Source organism: Gloeophyllum trabeum, assembly GCF_000344685.1.
Source record: "Gloeophyllum trabeum ATCC 11539 unplaced genomic scaffold GLOTRscaffold_00215, whole genome shotgun sequence".
Lineage (NCBI taxonomy): Eukaryota > Fungi > Basidiomycota > Agaricomycetes > Gloeophyllales > Gloeophyllaceae > Gloeophyllum > Gloeophyllum trabeum.
Window position 1 is genome coordinate 1 of NW_006920623.1, and position 2,785 is coordinate 2,785.

At 51.6% G+C, this 2,785-nt stretch overlaps 1 protein-coding gene across 1 annotated transcript; it reads left to right on the forward strand.

The window, feature by feature from the left end:
* Positions 1-1,391: 1,391 nt before the first annotated feature.
* GLOTRDRAFT_51426 (uncharacterized protein) lies at positions 1,392-2,505 on the forward strand (the record flags this gene model as incomplete). The annotated part of the gene is made up of 4 exons (XM_007873452.1): positions 1,392-1,799; positions 1,851-2,012; positions 2,065-2,220; positions 2,275-2,505. 4 exons carry the CDS (start codon positions 1,392-1,394, stop codon positions 2,503-2,505), a joined length of 957 nt encoding a protein of 318 aa, XP_007871643.1.
* Positions 2,506-2,785: the final 280 nt, after the last annotated feature.

Consider the following 2,785-nt stretch of genomic DNA (forward strand, 5'->3'; position numbering starts at 1 on the left):
TACTTTATGCTCACTGAATACTCAGCCCAAGAGCCTGAGAGCTTCATTAAATGTCTTATAAGTTGCTTCGAACTCATTTGACTATGTTATGTGACCCCAATCGCCCACCCACTGCTGTTGAAGCATTTCAGCTACTGCCGTTTTTGGCATGCTTAGTCAGACTCGGTGATCTCGGGGAGACGATTTGTTCCAGCCGTCCTATAGCGTTCTCCTCCTCTTGTTCGTTCTGTATCCGGTAATTCTCATATAATACATTTTCTTACATAATATTTCACTTCTGCCCTAGTAATTAGAGGAGCGCGAATGCTAAGGACGGGTGGTTTAGGAGCCTGTGAGTTGACACGTTTCTCCCATTCCACTCTCACACATACATCCAATAAGCTATTAAACATTACCACTCCCGCCCGCATCATGCCCCGGAAGACGAGCAAGGCCGCGAAGGTGGAGAAGGTCCTACACCTTCTTGATACTCGGCAGGCAGGAGGACGTCGACGAAAGGCGACGGACAAGTACCAACAGATAGGTATGTGCCAGTCGCGCTTCGTCACGATGGACACGTGCTTAACTGCCCACAGTCAACGAGGAACATGCAAGGGCGAAAGAAGCTCAAAACCGCGCGAATGTCGCAGCATTACGGAGGCGTCAAAGACTGGAGGAAGAGAACAATTTCCACAAAAGAGAACGGACACGTAAGTACCTTTTTTCTCCTCCGTTACTGATAGCTTCGAGTAGACCTTAACGCCGTATCATCAAGCCGTCGAGTCTGAAGATGACGACGATAACATTGAAGAAGGGCTAGCTAAAGCCCAGTTTGTAGGGACGGTAAGTGTGACCAGCACCTTAACTTCTGCTGTAGTAGTCTCTGACTACATTCGACCCGCTAGTTTTCAAAGCGATCTGCGGATCCCCGCCCTCCCGCGCAGAAGAATGTAACCGCGCGTGCACGCCGCATTGTGATGGACTCGGATGACGAGCAGCACGGTACGCAGGACACTATCCCCTCTGTCATTGCGAAGCTGCCCCCTGTTCGGTCCATTGCCTATTCCAGGGATGGCACAGCGCGGCTGGTGCAATGTGCACCGCCAGGGAACGAAAAGGAGAATAGGGGCACTGGGCAGGATTCCGTGAAAGTAAGTACTTCCACTATTATACCCTGATATTAATGCTGACTTCCTATGCAGAAGACACTTGTTCGACGTACGAATTCGATCCCGCCGGTCCGACCATTTCTAGGAGTGGACATCAATAGTCCCTCACGTCCGCGCTACACCGTGCGCAGCCTAGAAGGAGATGGACAGTCCCCCTTGCGTAGTCCGACCGGTGGGGATCCGCATAGCGAATTGCGTGGGGGCTGGGGCTCTGACGAACGGCATGGGGGCTCTCACAGCCCTATGGAACCCAGCTCCCCGTCCAGAAGCGTATTGTCGCTACCGCCTAGCCCAGGTCTCGCAGATGCCGAGCTTTCGGATGCTATCCCAAGCCCTCCTCCCTCTCCCAGCCCCCGTCGCGTGGTGCGTGCCCGTGACCGATCCGAACTAGCCGCTGTCGAGACCACCCGCCTTACGAAGGTCCGGCGTACTAAGGGTGGCGGAAGCCGTGGCCGCTTTCGGGTCAAGGATTTCACGTCCTTAATCAGAAGGGTCCTGCTTGATGCCATTGGTCACTATCGCACCCGGGTCTCGACCGAATATGCATATCCAGTCAATGATGAAGATGAACAGTGGGCTGTCGAAGCATGGTTGTGTGCCTGTCGTGACGCCGGTGTCGATATACCAATGGAAGATGCATTCGTTGCAATGGTGAGTGCCTGAATGTCCTTATCCATTGTTGCTGTCTCTCATTGTCATTAGATAACGGCTCGGGCATCGCATGTGCGCGGTGAGTTGAAAACCAAAGCACGCAGTCTCGTGGAGCTTGTATACGGCTTGCAAGCGCCATCAGGTCAAGATGAAAGGCTGAAGAACCGGAACAAGGTACGCGACCTGCTCACGCGACTGGCATATACATATGCGGTAAGGGACTCCTATGAATGCCAGACAGACGTGCTAACGAGCCATCATACAGGATTACGAAAACCGCTCCGGGATCTACCAGAACGAAGTCATTCAACGTCTGATCAATGCTACGTGGTTTGCGAACCCAAAGGATGAGGGTATCCGGTACCAACGTTACTTCGGAAAGCGTATGCCGATCCCGACCATTGCACTGGTCCTTACAGCGGTAAGTAACTGTCCACACTTCACAAGCATATACTAATAGTACATATTCCCATAGATCGAGAATGTCCTAGATGAATGGCGGACGGGTGAGCGAGAGGATATCCAGTTTACCGCTAAGCTATACCAGGCCAAGTATGACCGGCACCTTTACGAGTTGGAGCGGTTCCATGACAAGACGAAGAGGTATAAGATAATTCCATCAATTCAAAGTGACCTCTTGAATAGAGCGCGGTACGTTTTAATGATCATGTGTCTGTGTCTACTTGATGGCTCACTTGCTGTGTGATTGGATATAGTGAGAATGCTCGGGTTCCTGTGACGGAGCTGAGCGAGTTGGGTCCCGGATTGATGGATGATGACCTTGAACATGCCATACAGGATTGGCTTGCACGGGGTGGTGGTGCACCCGAGGATGGTCAGCATAGTGACATTGGACAGGAGGGAGGATTTGATGCTGTCGACAACGGGGGTCAGTCCGCACTGAATGATGAGCAGTAGATAATACTGTTTGTCTGAGACTACATAATATAACCATTTTGCGTGATAAGAGCCTTGTGTCTGATTGT